The 21078-nt window shown below is 57.5% G+C and overlaps 1 protein-coding gene across 1 annotated transcript; it reads right to left on the bottom strand.

The window, feature by feature from the left end:
- Positions 1–13681: 13681 nt before the first annotated feature.
- LOC140900782 (uncharacterized) lies at positions 13682–19154 on the bottom strand. The gene is made up of 2 exons (XM_073318601.1): positions 18951–19154; positions 13682–14957 (listed from the first exon to the last, which is right to left on the bottom strand). Exon 2 carries the CDS (start codon positions 14929–14931, stop codon positions 13942–13944), a length of 990 nt encoding a protein of 329 aa, XP_073174702.1. The 5' UTR covers positions 14932–14957; positions 18951–19154; the 3' UTR covers positions 13682–13941.
- Positions 19155–21078: the final 1924 nt, after the last annotated feature.

The following is a 21078-nucleotide window of genomic DNA, read 5'->3' as shown; positions in this document are numbered from 1 at the left end:
ACAAGCCCCCCCTGCTAAGCCCCCATCCTGCTCCCTGCTCCACAGCGCCCCCTACTGAACTGCCTGCAGCATGGCATTCTCCACTGAGTCTCTCCCTGCACTTCCCACCACCTACTCTGTTTTCTTCTCTTTTTAGGTCAAGGCTGTAAGAGAATTTCCACCCAAACAGGGAGGATCCGCCCCAGGCACTGGCCCCGTGTCCTCATGGCACATGGAGCCCTTGGTGGGCTGGTCCGGGTGCATACTCCAGGTGAGGGCAAGTCTGGGCATCGCCTGGCTGCACTGGTATGAAGGGCACTGCTGACCTACTTCCCAGCTCTGTGTCGTCACCCTGGGCTACCGGGTTACCTAAAGGCAGAGACCAGCCCCCTCCGGCAAAGTCGGCTCCCAGGGAGTCTGTCTGGGCTACTTTGGTCAGTCTGTCTGTCCATTCACCCTTCTTTCCCCATACACCCCATCATCATCCATCTATCCCTCCTATCCCTCCCTCCCCATACACATCCTCCATCCATCCATCTATCCCCATACACATTCATCCATCCATCCTTAGCACAACGGGGTCCGGGGTGCTACCGTAATACACCTAATACATAATGCGCAGCACCCAGCACATGAAATGCTCATTCACTATATTACACCTAATAAACAGCAGTCTACCAAAAGGTAAACAAAAACTAAGGTCCTCTTATGTCACATGACTCCAGGAGCTGGTGCGTTAGAAAAACACACACCATATTTTGGGTGAGCTGGTGACAGGTCCGCCTGTCTCCCTACCCCCTCACGTTCCTTCTCGGTGCCTATACGTGCCCCCAGGTACCTCTCAGGAGGTAGCTGCATGCAGTCCGCCCACCCACCGCTGCGTTCTGCTCAGGCTCGGCCCTCGCGGCTCTGCCCTACTAACCCATGAAACCAGAGCTAAGGAACCAACTCAGCATCTGCCTTGGCCAACCGGGGCGTTCCCATGGCAGCCAGCGTGGGCCGGGGGTTACATCACCCGAGCTGCAGAAGGTGAGGGAGTGGGTCAGGAATGGGGCGGATCTCTGCTTGCCAAGGCCCCAGCTGGGTTTGAGAAGGAACTATCCCCAGCTCGGGTGTGACTCTGGAGTGACTCTCCCAAGGTCAATGGGGGCAAGCCACAGGAGAATCAGATCCCAGGCGATGGGAGAAGTGTGTTGTCACAGCAACTGCCCTCCCAGGATCACACCAGTCTTCTCCAGAGCTAGGAGCCTATGCTGCCACAGCTTGAGCAACACCCAATGCCTCCTACAGGGACCCTGCCGTGTGGCGGTGTGTGTGAGAGAGATTGCGGAGGTGTTAGGGGGTGTCAAACCCACACACAGAATCCCCCGTGCACCCCTCCACGGCCTGCTGCTAACAAAGGAGGGGCTTTTTAGTACAAGGGGACAGATCCTCAGCTGGTATAATGCAACGTAGAGACACAGGAGTCCTGGTTCCCAAAGCCACCTGTACTCTAACCACTAGACCCCACTCCCTTCCCAGAGCTGGGAACAGAACCCAGACGTCCTGGCTCCCAGCCCCCCTACTCTAACCACTAGACCCCACTCCCCTCCCGAGCTGGGAACAGAACCCAAGTGTCCTGGCCCCCAGCTCTAACCACTAGACCCCACTCCCCTCCCAAGCTGGGAACAGAACCCAGGTGTCCTGGCCCCCCAGCTCTAACCACTAGACCCCACTCCCCTCCCTGAGCTAGGGATAGAATCGGGGAGTCTGGATTCCCAGCCGCACACCACCCTCTTGACTCAGGGAAGCCCTGGGCATCCCAGCTTGGCCAGGATCCTTCTCCACAGTCCATGTGTCCCCCCCCGAAGGACCGTACACCCCCCAAACTCTGGGGCCCCTGGGTGAGTCCCTTGAGGAGACAAGGCTGTGGCTGGATCCATCCTGCCCCCGGGGAGTCAGTCCTGCCTGCCAGCCCATGGCTGGGCCCAGGGCTCGCAGCACCGGCCCCCAGGAGCACAGCCCCTTCCCCCAGGCTTCCAGCGCCTCCCGATGTAACTTTATAGAGCGCCCCGCTCGCTTGCCACGCAGGGATGTTCTGTCCCTGGCGGGGCTGGAGAGGCACCATCGCTCCCCATGGCACCATCCCCCTGGCTGGTGAGGCCTCTGGGCCAGCCCTGGCTCCTCACCCCTCGCCAGGACCTGGACCCAGCCAAGCAACGGGCCCATACAGCCTATATTTGCCTGACCCCTCCCTGTGCCTGGGATCAGGATCAGGCCCATGGGCCCACCTAGCCCTGTATGCCCCCCACCCTAATCCACCAGGCCCCACTCCTCCCACAGCCAGGGAGAGAACCCAGGAGTCCCAGGCCCCAGCTTGAACCACCAGTCTCACTGCCCTCCCAGAGCCAGCAGCCCTAGGCCACCTTCCCAGCCATGAAACGCTCTGAACCCTTTGATCCCAGCCCTGGCCCCGCCCGCCCTGTGCTGTTATCAGCCCCACACCCAGCCTGTCCCCTGCTCTGGGAACAGCACAGAGCGCGAGCCACACGTCCCGGCCGGCCAGGATCCCGCCACCCCCCCAGCGCTGAGCTACCCTCACTCCATGGGGATGGGGGTGGGACAGTCACCCCATGAGACAATGGGGAGGGGAAGCTTTCAGTGCTAGCTGCATGGGAGCCAGGACTCCTGGGTTCTGTTCCCAGCTCGGGGAGGGGAATGGGGACAAGTGGTCAGAGCCGGGGGCTGGGAGTTAGGACTCCAGGGTTTTGTTCCAGCTTGGGGGGCAGGAGTGGGGTCTACTGCTTAAAGCAGGAGAGAACAAGGGGGTCAGGACTCCTGACTTCTGTTCCCAGCTCCAGGAGGGCAGTAGGGTCAAGTGGTTAGAGTGGGGTGGGCATTGGTTGCTTAAAGGCCTCAGGAAGAGGATATCCAATTTACCTGCCCCTTCATCTGCCCAGATACCACGGTGATAGGCTCTCCCTAGCATCACAGGAAGATCGGACTCAAGTCAACCCCAGCCCTGGCCTTTGAGCCGAGCTGATCCTGTGGTGGGGAGTTCCACTGGTCAATCTTCCCCTAACCAGCTACCCGGAGACTCTTCCCAACCCCATCTCCCGCTCAGCAGCATTTGGTGCTCAGAGACAACCCCCGAGATAAAGCTGGGATCCCTGCATGGCCCATGGGACCTGTGGCTATAAATCTGAGGCCCCCATGGGTGTGTAGACCGTGCCCCACCCCCCATACAAAGCCTGGTGGCAGCCTGGGGCTCGCCCGTCACCTTGGTGGAGTATGAGCCCAGCTAGCTAATGTAACGTCATCGCACACTAGCCAGGATCGGGGCCCCTCATCCAGAGACTGCCCCAAAGGGCTCAGCCCAGCCAGGTGGGGAGAGTCGAGGTGGGTCGCTGCCCCACTGCTCTTTGGTTTGACTCTGTGAGGGGAGAGGAGGAAAGAGCAGGACTGGGGGGCAGATTTGAGCTATCTCAGGCTGGTACCAGATGGGCACACGCCCCCCCCCCCATTTCCCTCTGCTGCTGCATCAGACCCTGTCCCTATGCCCACCCCCAACACAACAGTGCCTCCAGCTCCATCTGCCCCACAGACCTGGCCCTCACGACCTCATCCGCCCCTGCTAGCTGGGATCGGAGCAGGGAGGGAAAACCACCATGTAAACCTGGGGAGAGGGGTGCAATATGGAGAGTGTGTGTGTAGGGAGGGGGTGTCTGTGTGTGTGTAGATGGGGGTGTGAGGGTGTACTGGGGATATCTGTGTAGATGGGGGTGTGAGGATACTGGGGGGTGTCTGTGTGTACATAGACAATGGGTGTGGGGGGGGTGTCTGTATGTGTGCGTAGATGGAGGTGTGAGGAAGTGGGTGTACTGGAGGATGTGTGTGTGTGTGTGTGTGTGTGTGTGTAGAAGGGGGAGTTCTGCGTACACAGAAAGTGTGTGTGTGTTCACGCACAAACTTCACTCCACACTTCCCAGGCAGCGTTCCCCTGGTTTGAGATGCCGGGACCCCAACTTTGCTGCTTCACAATACACCCCTGCACCCCAAATTTATGGGTGTCCTCCAAAGGGCCAAATTCACCCTCAGCAGAGAGTGCCAAAACCTTCTCCCTCCCTCACACACCCACCCCACCCTGGCTCCTTTTGGCTTGGCTGTGCCTGCTACACACACCCAGCAAAAGTAGGTCAGGATTGAGGGGAGTGACTGGGAATGAACAGGCAGAGAGCGTGTGTGTGTGTGTGTGTGTGTGTGTGTGTGTGTGTGTGTGTTGTCAGGGCTTTGATCCAGCAGGGCCGATTCCCTGATACAGGAGAGTTCGGGGAGCGTTGTGGGAAGGATACTCCAGGGAACACACATATACACCACAAACAGATGCACACACACATAATTACACGCACACAGAACACAGAGAACATGTGCACACAGTGTATCCAGACACAACACACAATAGATACACACACAACAGAGCACCAGTGAATCATACCTACAAGCACACATGAAACACACTCGAGATATACACAATGCACGTATACTGCTTTACATACATGCAACATATATACATGACAAGAAATACAACAGGAATACACACAGCCACAACACAGTTACATAACCACACAAGACAAACATATACACAGAACATGATATGTATACACTACATACACACCATATACACACACCACACAACACATACACAATGCACCCCCAAATATACACAACACATCATACATACACCCACAACACAAACCACAATACGTACACACCTTCAACCACAAAAAAACACATCACACACACACTACACAGACAACATGCTTATGCACAGAACACACAACACAGGACATACACAATATACAGACAACCTGCAACACACACAGCAGAATACATACATCATACCCACCCCCTAAAAACATACACAACGCATCATACCAACACAACATGCTTAGACTGACAACACATTACACAGACAACATGCAATACACACAAAATACAATACATAACACGGAAAACACAACACAACCCCCCCCAACCATACGAAACACATCATACAATCACAACAAGCTTAAACACACACACGACACTCCCCCCACACACGAGGCAATACAATACACACTGCACACAGAAGAAACACAATGCACACCCGAAATACACAAAACATAACACTCTTAGCCACCCAACACACTTCTCACACACACACACACACACACACGACACCCCGGCAAACACACGCGCCCCCCTCCATGCGCGCGCGCGGTACCCGACACCCCCCGGCCCCCCACCGCGGGCAGGGCTCGGTACCTCTCGGGCCGGGCCGGGCCGAGCCGGGCCGAGCCGGGCCGGTCCCTGCGGGCGGTGGCGGCCGGTCCCTGCAGCCGGCGCACGGAATGTGTGTTACTGGGTCACCCGGTTGCATAACAGCCGCTTGGCGCCTCAGTCACGTTCTGCTTCGCAACACACAAAACGGGGGGGGCTGGGCCGGGAGCCAACGAGCGGCGGGGGGGGGGGGGGGGCGGGGATATTTAATCCACCCAGAAGGCGAAACCACCAGCAGCGATCGGAGCCCAGCCCAGAGGCTGGGCAGCGGGGATGGGCGCGCCCCGCCCCCCACCGGGGGCCGGGCTGGCTGCTGGGGAGGTGGGGTCTGCCCGGCTCCGCCCATGGCAGGGATGGGAGGGGCGTGAGGGGGGTGGCCTGTCGGGATCCCCCCCACAGAGGAGATGGGCTAGGGGTGGGGTTTGTCTAAATGCTCCCCCGGGCAGGGAGGGGGGAGGTGCCTGGACACCCTCCCCAGGAGATGGGCTAGGGGTGGGGTTTGTCTAAATGCTCCCCCGGGCAGGGAGGGGGGAGGTGCCTGGACCCCCCCCCCGAGGAGATGGGCTAGGGGTGGGGTTTGTCTAAATGCTCCCCCTGGCAGGGATGGGGGGACGTGCCTGGACCCCCCCCCCGAGGAGATGGGCTAGGGGTGGGGTTTGTCTAAATGCTCCCCCTGGCACAGTGGGGGGAGGTACCTGGACACCCCCACCCCCCACAAAAGAGATGGGCTAGGGGTGGGGTTTGTCTAAATGCTCCCCCTGGCAGGGATGGGGGGACGTGCCTGGACCCCCCCCCCGAGGAGATGGGCTAGGGGTGGGGTTTGTCTAAATGTTCCCCCTGGCACAGTGCGGGGAGGTGCCTGGACACCACCCCCCCCAGAAGAGATGGGCTGGGGTGGGGTTTGTCTAAATGCTCCCCCTGGCACGGTGGGGGGAGGTGCCTGGACACCCCCCCCCACAGAAGAGATGGGGGGTTCCTGTCGGATCCAGTTCCCCTTTCCCTGATCTTTCTTCTTCCGCCTCTTGCTAGCTCACCGCTGACCCCCACCCCAGGCATAAATGGGGACTGACTGTTGAAGTCGGACCAGTAGGAGCCAGGAGGGGGTCCTCTGGTCTGCCCTCCCCACACCCCGCTTCTGTCTCTGCCACTTCCCTGCCTCCTCCACCCACCAGGATTTGACTTGGGATGGCGCCATCGTTACCTGGCGCTGGCTTGGGGATGCATTAGACCTGGGGTGGGGGATGAGGAGCGGAGAAAAGATCTGCTCGCATCCAAGCCCAGGCCAGGGGGTGCTCTGGGCCCATGGAACCAGGCCCCCCAGTCCAGGCCTTAAACTGACCCTAGATGAAACACTCCATCCCAGAGGTGGCTGCACTTCAGCACCGGGCAAGGGACCCCTATATAAACAGTCCCATTTAAGCTGGGGAAAATCTATCCCAAAGGGGGTTACAAGTGCTGGAAAGGAGGCAGAGGGCCAGAGCCCTTTCTCAAGCTTTTAGGCTCCACAGATCCCAAAGCACTTTACAAAGGAGGAGTGGCAGTGGGGGAATTTCCCATAGTGTTGCTACGAAGTGACTGACTTGCCCTGGGACCATTCCCTGGGGGCTGCAGAAGGGTCACATCTGCTCCTGGAACAAAGCAGGAGCCCGGAGCTCATCAGGATCCTGCCAGAGGAGGACGAGGGACCGAGAAGTGACAGGAGGCAAGACAAGAGCTGGGTTTTTGCCACATGCCGGGATGGACAAGGACAGTGCGAGCCAGAGCCAAGGTGGTTTCCACAGCAGCATGGCCGGGTGGAGGCCTGGTTTGAGCCCAGCTGGACTTTGTCTTGTGCTAACTTAAGGACTTTCCGCTGCCATGTTCCAGCTGACTAATAAATCCGTTCTTATGTTCTTAAGATTTGTTCAGACTTGTACGTTCTTCCAGCCCGTCGCGGTGACCATGTCCCTGGCTCTCTGTGCAGCCCTCCGCTGGCTCCCCCTTCTCTCGCACCACCAACAGAAGCAGCTGTTGCTATCGCACGTTGCCGTCTCAGATGGAAACATCAGCACGTGGAGGAAAAGGAAGCCAAACTTAACAGCCACATCTGTGCCCCAAGCCAATTGCAAGGAACAAAACGGGTCTCCCCCTCTCCAACCACCACCTACAACTCCAATATACCAAGCAGCTCTGCGCACCACGGTGACAACGACCCTGCCACTGCGTCCTGTGATGGAGATGTCGTTTGCAATGGTGCTGTTGGTCCCAGGATATTAGAGACCGCAAGGTCTGTGGGGTAATATCCTGGATTGGGCCAACATCTGTGGGTGAAAGAGACAAGCTCGAAAGCCTGTATTTTCCACCTACAGAAGTTAGTCCAAGATATTTCCTCCCCCAACTTGTTTCTGCAACAGGTATGCCAATTTCACGCAATATCCTTCAAAGACCTTCCTGTATTGAATTTATGGATTCTTGTAGGCCGGGATCGTATAAAGAGATGTGAGACCTGGAAGCTCAGAAGACTGTCTTGAAAATGTGTCAGACAAGCATGGCGTTTTTGGACCAAGAAGCGAATTTCCTAGGGAATCTCTCCGGGGAGGTGAATACAAATTCCCCAAATCCAGTTATGCAAAACCCCAGCCTTTGGAAGCTATGCTCTGGAGAGAGGGATCTTTGTCTGGTGATCACTTCTATAGAAGGCCAAGATAAAAGGCCTGAGACATATTATGAAATGGTGGCTATATGAACTTGTAACCCTGGGGAAAACCCAGTTGTGGGATTTTAAGGACTGAAATCTACCAGAGCCCTAGACTGGAGATGGGGGTGAGCTCCGGTAAGCTACTTAGCATGCATGTAGGTTTTTCGATTGTTTTAATGTTAGCAAATGGACTTGCTTAGAAGCAGCTGTGTGGTAATTTATAACTAAGCTGGGAAGGATTAGATTTCGATCGGTAAGTGTCGAGAAACATCGATTTTGCAGTACACGCAAATGGATGAAAAGTTATTTCCACTGATAATCATCGACATTTATAGACAGGCAAAGGAAGCAAAACGCTGCTCGAGAACGTATTCGAGCTGGCTTTCAGGCTAAAAGTTTGACAGATGATTTGATTTGACATATGAGCTGTGGTTTGAGTGGTTATAAAGTTTTAACTTTCTGCCTCTTCGGTGGCTGCTGTAATTAAATCATTATTGTCGGGCTCCCCCATCCCATGGTCTGATGCCCTCACAATTTCCCACAACCGTGAACATTTAGAGAGATACAAAGAGACAAAAAGGCTTAAAAATAAACATCGATTTTATCCATTGAAATTATACAAAAATAAACCTAGAATTCTGTCGAGCCTGCTTACAAGGGCAGGCAACACACTGGCCACAGTCACTGGAAAGAAAGCAAAGCATACGCTGTTGTTTATGTAGGGCCTACAGGAAGTGCTACTCCCCAGGTACAGGCTCAGTTCTGACAGGCATGGGATGGGGTGGCTGGGCCATATATAAGGATATCCAGAGGGCCAGGTGGGGGTGAAGCCGGGGTTACACTCTGGCTTGCTGGGGGTATTAGAGTGTAATGCAGGGAGCGGGGCAGCCTCAAAACCCTGGTCAGGAGGGAGTGAGACGCGGGTCTGTGACGGCCGGATGTGGGTGCCCTCGGTAGACTGCAGAGTGGGAACACGGGTGCAGCTACCCTGAATCTGGGACATGTGTTATCACAGCCCTTTCTGGCTTCCCCCGCCCAATCATCTCTCACTGGCTATCGACATCTCCACTCCAGTTTCTGACGGCGGCCTCCAGTGCCCACCTGGTACATTTCAAACCAGCCCCTTGGCGCTTCCTCCCAGAGCCAATGGGGTAGAAAATGAGAGGGGGGGCTGAGGGGGTGTCAAACAGACAGACCCTTTTAGATTCCACAACAAACACTTTGTCCAAACCTTGGGAACAGCCCTGGGCTTGAGGATGGCTCCCCAATAAGCCAACATCTTCAAGGGCCACCTTGAGGAAGAATTGCTGGACAAATGCACCATGAAACCCATGATACACAGTGAGGATATTTTCCTCCTCTGGAGAGACAACCTCAACTCCCTCACAGATTTCCACCAACTTCCACCACCACTGCCCCATCCATCAAACTCTCTCTGGAACACACCCTCACCAGCATCAGCTTCCTGAACACCACCATCAGCTCCAACAACTATCTGCAAGAAACCCACGGCTCATCACCACTCCTACCTCCGCAGATCCAGTAACCACCGCAGGCACTCCCAGAAATCTCCTACCTACCGCCTGGCCCTCAGGTACCACAGAACATACTCCGAGGAGAAAGTCCTTGACGCATGTAAAACCGCCTTCACCAAACAGGGACACTCCACCAGGGAAGTAGATCACATCATGGAACGGGCCACCCAAATACCCCGAGAGAACCTGCTTTAATATGGAAATAAAACCCCCTCTGCCCACTCGCCCCTAGTTGTCACTGACTACCCCACACTGGTACCCAAACGGAGTGTCATTCAGCAATTACAACCCAGATTTGATGGGGACTACATCCTGAAAGAAAGCTTTCCTGAACCCCCTCTTCTGGCCTTCAAATAACCCTCCAATCTTGCCAAATTTATCCTCATAAGCCAGTTCCCCACAGAGCAGGACCCACCAACTCAAAGCAACGTCAGACCCTGCCAGAACAACAGATGCAAAACCTGCAGACATATCTCGACACAACACACCTTTCAAGACCCGTGGGACCAGCACATGCCTATGGCAATGTGCGCTGGCCTTCAGCCAGTGCCCCAAGAGCAGCCATGTGGGTGAAACCAGACAATCGTGGCACCCTTGAACGGACTCGCACGGGACAAGGACAAAAGACAAAACCACCCTGTCACCTGCGGGTGGGCACTTTTCACAAAGTGGTCACTCCATATCTGACCTCTCCATCCTCATCCTCAAAGGAAACCCGCGCAACCCCTTCACAAGCCAAGCCGGGGAGCTTAAATGGATAACTTTACTAAAACGCTAAAAATCATGGGCTTAATAAAGACACTGGATTTAGGGCGATTCCAACCATCTGTAGCCCACTAACCCCCCTTTTCTGGCCTACGGCTGCAGGAGTGTTAAGAAGCCACTTCCCCTTGAAGGGTCCCTTAGAAAACATGCAACCTCCTTATGCTAAACAATCCGTCCCCCGTTGCATTTGGCTGTGATGCTCAGAGCACCCTTCCCAGGCCTGGAGAAGAAGCTCGAATGCTCATCTCTCTCTCTCTCTCTCACCGGGAGGAGTTGGTCCAATAAAAGATATGATCTCGCCCTCCTTGGTGCTCAGACAGATTGGGCGGAGGCCTATGGGGGGAGAGAGAGACAATGCGTCAAGGTGCCAGGACCCGGAATCTGTGTCACGGTCAATAACCACGTCTGCAGGGCCGCCTGTGGACCGGGCTGCGTGTGACAGCCAGCCCCACCCTACCACTAAAGGAGGGTACCGGTGACAATGCAGGTCATGGGGGTATTTACAGCGGATCTGTAAATCAGAGACCCCCCCGTCCCCAGAGACGGGGCGTGGGCCGTCTCGGCCGTCTCCTGGGACGGGGGGTCTCTGTGTCTCCCTAGGTGGGACAAGCCCCCCCCAACACACACACAGCCCCCCCAGTGACATGCCCCCAGCACAAACACCCCAAGGGGCTTCCCCCCGCGAAGAGGTGAGGGCCCTCCCGCACTCCCTGCCCCATCAGCAGGCACCTGGGCCACTCACCACCCTGTTGTTTACATAGGACCTATAGGAAGTGCTGCTCCTCAGAGGCAGGTTCATCTCCAACAGGATTGATATGGGGCAGCCTGGACCAAGGGGGCTGGCCAGCTCAGGCCAGCCATGGGGTCAGGAGAGTATGGGGCAGGATTTCAGCCCAGTTGTGTATCTGGGGCATTACAGCTCTGACTGGCCTCACAGCCCCTCCTCGTCATACCGGGAGAAAGCGAGGGACATGGGTGTCCCATGGTCACACACGGAATCAGTGAGTCAGCCATAGAACCCAGGAGTCCTGGCGCCCATCCCCCTGCTCCAATCTTCCCATCCCCCCCTTCTCTAACCACTAGACCCCACTCCCACCCTGGAAGCTGGGATAGAATGGAGGCATCCTGGTTTCCAGCACCCCCACACACAGTCTAACCACTAGACCCCATTCCCACCCCACTGCTAGGAACAGAAGCCAGGTATCTTCGCTCAGTTCCCACTGCAATAACAAGCTAATCCTGGCCAAGTGCCAGCCTGGAGGTTTGCACCCGGCATCCTTAACTCCCAGTGCAACTTTCATGCGGGTCTGGGAGTCCCTGCCACTTCTGGCCCCGAACAACTGCCACAACCCACACCAGAAGCGGCCGCATGACAGGGCCAAAGACAGTCCTGGAAAATTCAGCTCCATTCCCAAGAGCATCCTGGGAAATGTAGTTTTTAAGGTCCCAGGGCATCCTGGGGGGTGTAGTTTTTATAAGTCTCACAGCACCCTGGGACGTGTAGTTTTGTGACCTCCGTGCATTCTGGGAAATCAGGTTTCAGAGTAACAGCTGTGTTAGTCGGTATTCGCAAAAAGAAAAGGAGGACTTGTGGCACCTTAGAGACTAACCAATTTATTTGAGCATAAGCTTTCATGAGCTACAGCTCACTTCATCGTGAAGTGAGCTGTAGCTCACGAAAGCTTATGCTCAAATAAATTGGTTAGTTCAGTGGTTTGAGCATTGGCCTGTTAAACCCAGGGTTGTGAGTTCAATCCTGGAGGGGGCCATTTGGGACAAAAATTGGGGATTGATCCTGCTTTGAGCGGGGAGTTGGACTAGATGACCTCCTGAGGTCCCTTCCAACCCTGATATTCTATGATTCTAGTCTCTAAGGTGCCACAAGTCCTCCTTTTCTTTTCTGGAAAATGTAGTTTGTGGCGGCCCAACGCATCCTGGCTACGTTGGTTTGCATAGGGGAGCAGTCTGGGGTGTCAGCTTAGCCCCCCCTCAAAGGAGGGGTCCTGTTGTGTTTTGTTCTTCTTCCCCCACCCCTGAGCGAAAGGCTCCTCACCCATCAGACCCCCCCACCCTTCAAGTAGGCCCCCTTCCCCCATGTGAGCTGGAACTGCAGAGGCCTGGCCTCCTGGGGACCCCCATCAACGCTCCCTATCAGGTGCCCCCCTCTTCCTTCCCCCCCTGTAGCTGTGGCATCTGGAAGAGTGACTGACCGCCCAGCCCCTCCCCAGGGACCGGTTACAGGTACTGGCATGGGCTGGCAGAGGCCAGCCTAAGACTTAAGTCCCCCCAGCCCCCCACCCTCCAGACGAAGGGACCACAAAGTCCAGGCCACAACTGAATGTGCGGGACAAAAACTGGGAGAGGTGGGATGGGAGGGAAGGTCGCAGAGCTTCAGCGGAGGACCCCGAGCAGAGAACCCTGGACACTGCCCAGAGGAATGCTGTCCGGAGCTGGGATCCACGAAGGGACCGGGTCCGGGCCCCACAGTCACAGGGCACCCCCTGCCCAGCTGCACACTCCTGGCCCGGTGGCTTGGCTGTCATGGGCAGTGCTAGGTCATGAGGGGGTCGCAGACGGGACCTGCAAACACAATGGAGGAAGAGTCCGGCCAGAACCTCAGCGGGAGGCACCTGATGAGCCGGAAACGGGGTTGCCGCCTGGCTGGCACCCCACGTGCTCAGCAGAAACAGAGGGTGGCAGGATTCTGGGTGAACCGCGCCAACCCCCCGCCTGCGCTCGTGGGCCCACGGAGAAGCCGCCAGAGGAGGTCACCGGAGGGCGGCGGGACTAGGGCAGAGTACAGGCTGGCCACTAGGGCAACCTGCCCTCTTCAGGGGGCAACAGGTCCTGCCACCTGGTGCCAGGGCAGGGCACGAAGCAAGGGACGGGGCGGCGCCCCAGTGTGCAGAGAAGTTTGCAGCGCACGGGTCGGAGATGGCCCGGCTGGATGGTGTTGAGCCTGCCTTGCAGGGCAAAGGCCCAGTTACAAACGCCAGGGGGCCGGGGCAGGCGGGGACCCAAGCCCCAGCATGCTGCGACTCTGAGATCAGGGCCGGAGAGGTGGAGCGTCTTGGGCCATCAGCTGACCCTGGGGGGGGGATCCTAGTCTAAGCAGCCCCTGGGCCCCACCCCAGCAGCGGCTGCATCTCAGGGTGTGCGAGCCCAGTGGCAGGGCGGTGTTTGGCGTTGGTGCCATGCTGCTACCATGCGGGGTTAGAGGGGGAGGGAGGTGGGATCAGGGTTCAAATCCAGCCACAGCACCCGGGGCTGTGGGAGGGGCAAGCATCTGTGAGGGATGTCAGATCACTTCCAGCTGCACATGGCGGAGGAGGGGAAGGAGGGAGACCGGGGTAGATGGGCCCACGGCTCTGATCCAGGGTGGCCAGGAAGGAGGGAGACCGGGGTAGATGGGCCCCCAGGTCTGATCTTGTCTGTGCTCCTTAGGATCTTGGGGGAGCCACCCAAACAAACAGGGGTGCATCCCCCAAGAAACATGTTTATTATTTTAAAAGTCTCCGGCAATGGATACATGATAGAAAAACCTCCCACGCGCCCCAAGGGGCAGAAATCTGTACAAATATACATGGGGAGGGGGTAAATTAACATGGGGGGAAGGGCCCTAGGGCGGGGAGATGATAACCCACACCTGCTCCCAGCCACCCCCTTCCCTCCCCCCCGCAGCACCCCTCAGTTCATCTTGACCAGGATCTGTTCGGAGAAGAACTTCTTCAACTGAGCCACCTCAGCCGACAGTGATGCCAGCTGGCTCCGGAGGGCACCGTTCTCCGTCTGGTACCCGGGCTCCTGGAGTTGGAGGGGGGACGACCCCCCAGTGCCGTAGCACCCCCCAAACGACGCAGCCCCCACCCCTGATGCCCCATTCGTTTGGTCCTCCCCTCCGGCAGCGCCCCCCCGCCAGTCGCCGGCGGGTGGCGACGGGGCATAGGGGGCCTGGGCCTCGCCCCCCATCTCCTCGGGCCCCCCAGCCATCTTGAAGCGCAGCTTGTGGGGCAGGCTCTTGATGGCATCCCCCGCCGGGTCGTAGCGCCCCCCCCGGCCTGCCTCCCCCGCCTCCCCGGGGGCCTCGGGCACCAGGCAGTGCCCCTCGAACCCGTCCCGCTCCTCAAAGAAGACGGGGCTGCCCATGCTGGAGCTGCCGGGCGTGGAGAACCCGGAGTCCTCGGAGTACCCTGCGCCCAGCTCCGGCTGGAAGGGGCGGCCACAGCGTGGCGGTGGCAGGGGCTCGGGGCCCAGCGGGTACAGGTAGGGGGCGGGCGCTGCAGCCGGCCGTGGGGGCTCGGCCGGCTCGCGGACGAGGCTGAAGCGGAACTTGAGGGCCAGGAGCTCGGCCTTGAGCCGGGCGTTCTCCTCCAGCAGGGCCAGCACCCGGCTCTCCAGCGCCAGGTCGTTGACGCGCCGCTTCTCCCGCGAGCGCTTGGCCGCCTCGTTGTTCTTCTTGCGCTTGTCCCAGTAGCCGTCGTCCTTCTTCTCCTCCGGGGTGAACTCCCGCTTGCGCCGGGCGGCGCTGGCCGGGTCCTGGGGCCTGGGCCCCCCCGCCAGCAGCCCGCTGCCCGTCAGCAGGGACGGGGGATCCTCGGCGAAGCAGGACCCGGCGATGCAGAGCTTGGCTGGGCCTGGCGAGGGCGGGCGAGGTGGCTCCTCTGGGGATGAGCTCATGGTGCCAGGGGACAGGCCGCGCCCGGCTGCGGGGGGGAAAGGCGGGGGGTTAGCGTGTGGCAGGCGATGCCCGGAGGCTGATGGGAGGGGAACGTGGCGGACGTCCCTGTGGGTGTGCAAGAGGGCGTGTGCAAGTGTTGGTGAGCAGGCACTGGCGTGTGAGACAACGTGTGTGTGTGTGACAGTCTCTGTGCTTGTGAACGCACACTTGTGACTGTATCTGGGTGGGCGACAGTGAGTGTAGCTGTACTAGTGGGGGTGTATCTGCCGGTGTGTGTGTGTGTTGTGTGTGTGTTGTGTGTGCGTGCGCACACTTGGCCGGAAGCTGAAGTTTGTGGCATAAGTAATGTGACAAAGTTCCTGCTCTCCCTTGGTGGGTCTTGCGCTTCTTGGCGGATTTGCTCGCCTTGGAGCTTCACGGCAGCCCTCAGCTTGGCCGTTTTTCTGAACCCGCAGTCCAGGTCGACTCCTCCTGTGTCTGACCAGGAGTTGGGAGGTTTGGGGGGAACCCGGGCCCGCCCTCTACTCCGGGTTCCAGCCCAGGGCCCTGTGGGATGCAGCTGTCTAGAGTGCCTCCTGGAACAGCTGTGTGACAGCTACAACTCCCTGGGCTACTTCCCCATGGCCTCCTCCCAACGCCTTCTTTATCCTCACCACAGGACCTTCCTCCTGGTGTCTGATCATGCTTGTACTCCTCAGTCCTCCAACAGTCCGCGTTCTCGTTCTCACTCTCAGCTCCTCGTGCCTCTTGCTCCCAGCTCCTCACACGCACACCACAAACCGAAGTGAGCTCCTTTTTAAAACCCAGGTACCCTGATTACCCAGCCTTAATTGATTCTAGCAGATTCTTGATTGGCTGCAGGTGTTCTAATCAGCCTGTCTGTCTTCATTGTCTCCAGAAGGTTCCTGATTATTCTGGAACCTTCCCTGTTACCTTACCCCGGGGAAAAGGGACCTACTTAGCCTGGGGCTAATATATCTGCCTTCTCTGAGGCGCTAGGAGCTGAGAGTGAGAACGCTGACTGTTGGAGGACTGAGGTGTACAAGCATTATCAGACACCAGGAGGAAGGTCCTGTGGTGAGGATAAAGAAGGTGTTGGGAGGAGGCCATGGGGAAGTAGCCCAGGGAGTTGTATCTGTTGCACAGCTGTTCCAGGAGGCACTCTAGACAGCTGCATTCCCCAGGGCCCTGGGCTGGAACCCGGAGTAGAGGGCGGGCCCGGGTTCCCCCCAAACCTCCCAACTCCTGGTCAGACACAGGAGGAGTCGACCTGGACTGTGGGTTCAGAAAAACGGCCAAGCTGAGGAATGCCGCAAAAAAAAAAAAAAAAAAAAAATTACTCTCCTATAGCCATCTGACCCGACCCTGTCACAGTAAGTTATTTTATATGTCCAAATTAAGTCCATATGTAATTTGCATAAATGTCACTTATGGGACTGCACAGCTCCTCCTGCCCCCCTGGCCTCCTCCCCCCTTGTCTCTCAGGTTGGGAGCTCTTTGGAGTAGGGTTTGGGCTCCACACCCAGGTAAGTGCATGCACATACTCCCACACACAATCACAATCACACACACACAAAACACAAATCAGCCTAACACAACCCACACAGATCAACAGCACCTCACCTCTCTCTCAAAACACAACACATAGTCACACTCTAACACTGTCCCATACGGTCACACAGACATACACAACCCTCGTAACAGATGCACCCCCCCCCACCGCCGCACACACATGCTTACATGAACAGGGATAGATCCGCCAGGCCTCACCCCACCCACCCTCTGGCGCAGGCAGGCCTCACTCTGGGACTCCTCCCTGCTCTGGCCTGCTGTGTATTGTGCAGCGCACAGCCGGGGGACTCACAGTTGTGTAAAACCCCCCGTGGGGGGCTGAGCTCAGAATCAAGCCCCTGACATCCTCCCCTCCCCCAAAGCCTGGGCTGGGGGCCCAATCCTCATCCCGGACCTGCTGTCCTGCTCCAGGCAATTCAGACCCCCCCCGTGACCTCCCCCGTCCCCCCCCCCGCCTTCACTGGGAACATTCCAGCCCTGGGACAGGACGTGCTGCCCTTCCCCCCCCCCCCAACAGGATAAACAAACTTGCTCTGAACCATCTGCTATTTTTGGCTGCTACAGGGGGTGGGGGGGGGGGGGCATTGCACAAAACTGCACAAGCCATGAAGGGGTTAATTTTCCGGGGACCAGAGATGGGGGGGGTGGTTGATATTTTATTTAGGAAAGAGAAAGTGAAGCAATCGCACCCAGAATCACACACAGCCAGAAACACAGCCAGCCAGCACACAATCACAATCACACACACAGAGCCAGCCACACAATCGCACACAACAGCCAGAAACACAATCACATACACAGAGGTACACATAATCACACCACCCATACCTCTAGCACACAAGCACACACAATCACACTTGTTTACACATATATATATCCACACAAATTGAAATAAATGTACACAACGATACACATTTACACACACCACACACACATCCATACAGGCATGCACTCTTACAAACACACACAGTCACACAAACACAGCTGCAAAGAAATGCACACCACTATTTATATACTACACACAGTCTCACGCACAAATACACAAATCCTTCTAAGCACACAAACAGGAATGCAAAGAATAGTCATATAAATGCACCCAGCTGTACACACAAGCACAAAATACACACAGCCACATATGCAAACACAAAACACACACATCTATGTGAACACACATACAAGTATACAAATATACCACCATTTCTGCACACCCATATATGGACATATACCCCCACGCACAAACACACTGGCACAAACATGTACACACACCTGTATATGTAAACGGTTAACACACAAGTGTACACACCCACATCTACACACACAGAGCTAGGAAGCTGCACTCTCAGCCACAAAATGCCTATACAAACACCTCGCCATCCATGCCACATCAACACCCCCATCTGCACACACACAATACATTACACCTGCAAAGAAACCCACATACAATAGCCCAACAAATACACAACCCCTCTAGACACACAAGCCCAAATGCAAAGTATAGAGGGATTCAAAGAACAAAGCTACACACATAGAGACCACAAATACACACATGCTAAACATGTAGTCATACACACAAAGCCATGTTACCATGCCCTCACAAATACCACATCCCTCTACACACACAGACCTGCAAACACACCCCACCACATGAACATAGACACGCGTAGGCAGCCAGAAATGCAAACGAATAATAAAACACCCACAAAGTTAAGGAAGCATAGTAACACCTAGAGCCACACCAGCACACACAATCACACGGAGCTTTGCGTACACAGAGAGAAACACACAGAGAGCCGTGCGCACGCTCACAGACATAGCTACACACACAAAGTCAGGCTTACGAGCACACCCAGAGCTAGGCACACACCCAGAGCCGTGACACACACACAGAGCCAGGCATGTTTGCACACACACAATTGCACACACACACACACACACACGCCCGGACACACAGAGACAGACACACAGCTACACACACACACCCAGAGCCGTGACACACATGCACACACACGGAGCCAGGCATGTTTGCACACACACAATTGCACGCACACACACACACAGAGCCATGCACACACACACACCCCCCACGCCCGGACACACAGAGACAGACACACAGCTACACACACACACCCAGAGCCGTGACACACATGCACACACACGGAGCCAGGCATGTTTGCACACACACAATTGCACACACACACACACACAGAGCCATACACACACCCCCACGCCCGGACACACAGAGACAGACACACAGCTACACACACACACCCAGAGCTGTGACACACATGCACACACAGAGCCAGGCATGTTTGCACACACACTTCTGCACACACCCGGAGCCAGACATGTTTGCACACACACTTCTGCACACACCCAGAGCCATGCACGCCCCCCCAGCCCCCACCCGCAGACACACACACACACACACAGCCCCTTCCCCACTCACGCAGGTGTCGGTGCGGACGGTGCCCGTGTCCCCCCGGCGTCCCGGTGGCGCCCGCAGCCCCCTCTCCCCCGCCGGGGCTGGGCGCTGCTCCGAGTCCTCCCGCCCGGCGGTCGCTACGCTGCAGTAGGGCCCGGCGCCCCTTCGCCGCTGCCTCCGCGTCTGCCGCGCCCGCCCGCTCCGGCCCCTATTTGTGCCAAGTTCAGCCCGGGTCCCAGCCTCACCTCGGGTAACCCCGGGACGTCACCGCCGCCCTCCCCCCTCCCGTCCCCCTGGCAACCGCGCGCCATGGCAACAGGGACAGCCCCCTGGCAACGGGCTGGGATGCTCCGGGGGAGCCGGGCTAGGAAGGGGGGTGGCAGAGCCACTGAGGGGCACCCCCAGGACCCCTGGCTCCAAGCCAGTGGGCCCCCCCCCCCCCCCCGCCTCCCAGAGCCCGACGTGGAACCCAGGCGTCCTGGTCCCCAGCCATTAGACCCCTCTCCCCTCCCAGTCAAGCCGGGGATAGTCCTGGCTCCCAGCCCGCCCCCCCCCGCTCTAACCCCTAGCCCCCACTCCCCTTCCAGAACTGAGGATAGAACCCAGGAGTCCTGGCTCCCAGAACCCCCACACACACACACACACAACCCCCAGACCCCACTCCCCTTCCAGAACTGAGGATAGAACCCAGGAGTCCTGGCTCCCAGAACCCCCCCCCCCCACACACACACACACACAACCCCCAGACCCCACTCCCCTCCCAGATCTGGGAGTCAGAACTCCTGGGTCTCTCACCAGCTCTGGGAGGGGAGTGGGGGGGGGGGTCTAGGGGGGCGAGTGGGGGGGCGGCTGGGATTCAGGACTCCTGGGTCTCTCACCAGCTCTGGGAGGGGAGTGGGGGGGGGTCTAGGGGGGCGAGTGGGGGGGCGGCTGGGATTCAGGACTCCTGGTTTCTATCCCTAGCTCGCCACCCACCCAGCCCCTACCTCCGGCATCCCCGTTTTCTCACCATAGTAACAGTCCTCTCCTCTGGGCCGGAGCTTGTGGCAACCAGACGCTGCCATGGCAACCCACTGATGTCAAAGGGCCCGGAATAACTGGGGCAGGATCCGGCAGATGCCTGGAGCCGGGGGACCCGACCAAGGGGGCCTGATGGAGTCCTGCTCATTAGGTGAATTACGGCAATGCCTAGAGGCCCCCCAGCTGAGCTCGGGGCCCCACCATGGCGGGTGCTGCAGCGGCAGACCCTGCCCCAGAGAGCTCGCCATCTGCATAGGTTGGGAGGGGACACTGAGGCACAGGAAGGAAAGGGACTTGCCTAAGGTCAGTGGCAGAACTGGGACTAGAACCCAGGAGTCCTGACTCCCATCCTCCAACCTCCAGCTAGTAGCCCCCACTGCCCTCCCAGAGAATCCCGGTGCCCTGAGGCCCAGCCGGGTGCATTGGCCACTAACCCAGGCTGCCTCTTTGCTTAAACACGCAGGTGATTTCAAACCCGCCCCCTTGGGAGCGGGGCCAGGGCCTGCTCTCCGCGACCCCGAATGACCCTGTCCCCCCCAGCCAAGCCACCTTCTGCCCCCCGATCCGTCCTCCCCTAAGCTGCCTCCTGGCCCGTGTCCATCGCCCTTGGGATCTTTGCTGGTTACGTTTCATTTTGTCCTTCTAGGAACCAGTCTCAGCAAACCACCGTGTGTATGCTGTGTGTGTGTGTATGCACACACGTGTGTGCCTGAGTGTGTGTTGCAAAGTGGACACACAGTGCGTATGGGCTGCATGTGTGTCCATTGAGTGGGCCAGGGTGTATGAGGGCTGTGTGTGCGTGTGTAAGGGAAGTGTGGCTTTATGTGGAAGTATACAGCGTACAGGGGAGGGGGTGTGAGTGAGTGTGTGTGTGTGCGAGCTGTGTACAGGGTGTGGGTGTTGGAGGGAGTGGCTGTACAGTGTGTTTGTTGCCGAGGGTATCTTTGTATGTGGGAGTGACACAGTTTACGAGGTCTGAGGGTATTCTGAGTGTTGTGCATTGGGAGTGCAGGGGGGCATGTGAGCCATTGTGTGTGTGTGTGTGTGTGTGTGTTTGTGTGTTGGTGGTGGTGTGCAGGAGTCAGGTGTTTGTGTGCAGTGCGAGGGGTGGCTTTGTGCAGCTCGTGAATTT

Source organism: Lepidochelys kempii, chromosome 20 (assembly GCF_965140265.1).
Source record: "Lepidochelys kempii isolate rLepKem1 chromosome 20, rLepKem1.hap2, whole genome shotgun sequence".
Taxonomy (NCBI): Eukaryota; Metazoa; Chordata; order Testudines; family Cheloniidae; genus Lepidochelys; species Lepidochelys kempii.
Note: the sequence above shows the minus strand (reverse complement) of the source record. Positions and strands in the feature narration are given on the sequence as shown.

Bases quoted from the DNA above. Each gene is read 5' to 3' on its own strand.
- LOC140900782 (XM_073318601.1), bottom strand. From the start codon at position 14,931: ATGAGCTCATCCCCAGAGGAGCCACCTCGCCCGCCCTCGCCAGGCCCA.